The 1517-nt window shown below is 44.8% G+C and overlaps 1 protein-coding gene across 1 annotated transcript in view; it reads left to right on the forward strand.

Annotated features, from left to right (window-relative positions):
• Nucleotides 1–179: 179 nt before the first annotated feature.
• Nucleotides 180–1517, forward strand: part of LOC103604643 (myosin-14-like) — a gene marked incomplete at its 3' end in the record, with an annotated part of 34915 nt that continues 33577 nt past the window's right edge. Inside the window, exons 1-2 of the mRNA XM_008589219.1 lie at nt 180–195; nt 464–585. Of these exons, the coding sequence (XP_008587441.1) occupies nt 180–195; nt 464–585 (138 nt within the window). The remainder of the gene's footprint in view (nt 196–463; nt 586–1517) is intronic.

Raw genomic sequence — 1517 nt, forward strand, 5'->3', positions numbered from 1 at the left:
AAAAAAAAAAAAAAAAAAGAAAAGAAAAGAAAAAATAACTATTTTGGACATGGGTCCATAAGTTTTATCAGAGGCTGAGGGATCCACAGCACTTGCACAAAGATCAGAAATCCTTTGTTCTCTGGGATGGTTTAGTCGTGGATGTTTCCCACACATCAGCATCACCTGCTGCAATGAGGATGGAGGAAGGGGAAGGTAGGATGTTCTGAGGAGAGGGCCCTACCTGGCTTCAGGCTCAGGCTTGTAGGTAGTTCCTGGGACAGGTGTGCTGACCAGGAGCCTGGAATGCAGGCAGCACTCAGGGGAGTGGTAGGGAAGAGGCAAGAGGTGAGTTGGCACCAGATCGAGACTCAGCATGTATGGTTTCTACCCTGGTCACCAAGCTGTTATCATATACAGCCCGCCATATATTCGTTAATTATACACCTGCCTTATCTGCCCTCCCAGCCTGCATTCCATTCAGGTGGGCAGACGGTTTCAGAGGCCCAAGGGATACCAGCTGCTATGCCAGGCACTGAGGAACCTAAGACAAACCAATCCTGGTTCCGGTCCTTGAGTTCCCGGCCCAGTGGAGGAGACCAACAGGTGAGCAGGCAGTGTCCACACCTGGGACAGAGGTTATAATGGAGGTGCCACCGGGACAGGCAGAGCTTCATAGGGAACAATCAGGAAAGGCTTCCTGAAGGAGGAAGAACTGGAGTGAGGCCTTTCCCAATGTCATGAGGCCAATCCCAATAATAATAATGATATTATTAATAATAGTAATAGCCACCAACAATTATTCCATGCTTGCAATGTGCCAGAATCATTGCACTAAGCACAGGACATGAATTAACTAATTTAATCCTCCAACAGTTCTGTACGGTAGATACTTTTATCATAATATCCCTTCTCAGATCCAGGAAATTGAGGCACAAACTTTGTTCCCTGCCCTTGAAATGTTCCTGCTGTGGTTGGGGAGGCAGTCATGGACACAGCCTCAATCTAGTGCAATTGTGCTTTAGTGGTGGTGGCAGAAGGCATTGGCAGGAAATGAGAGGAGAGAGTGACTGCTTGTGGCTCAGAGAGGAACGGAGTGTTGGGGACTCAGTTTGGGGAAGGTTTCTGAGAAGAGATCACCCTCTAATATGGACTCTTTTGCAAGGGGCAGAGTTAGGTGCAGTTCTTGTCTCAGTCATTCGTCCATATGTCTATTTTGCTTTCTTTTATAGTTTTCCTTTTAATTCCCTGACAGCACTCTTATTTCCTCCCAGTACCCCATGGACAAACCCCAACACATTTAATGTTCATGCATACTTGGATACACTTATAGACCAGATAGTGTTGTTTTGTGTTTCTCCTAAATTGACATGAAAGATAAATTATATCTTTTAAATTGTGCTATAGACTTGTTTTGTTTCTACTTTTTCCACTCGATATTATGTTTTATTTATTTTATTTTATTTTTTTTTAAAGCTGACCGGTAAGGGGATCTCAACCCTTGATTTGGTGTTGTCAGCACCACGCTCAGCCAGTGA

Source organism: Galeopterus variegatus, unplaced genomic scaffold (genome assembly GCF_000696425.1).
Source record: "Galeopterus variegatus unplaced genomic scaffold, G_variegatus-3.0.2 Scaffold5301, whole genome shotgun sequence".
In the NCBI taxonomy this organism is placed as follows: Eukaryota; Metazoa; Chordata; class Mammalia; order Dermoptera; family Cynocephalidae; genus Galeopterus; species Galeopterus variegatus.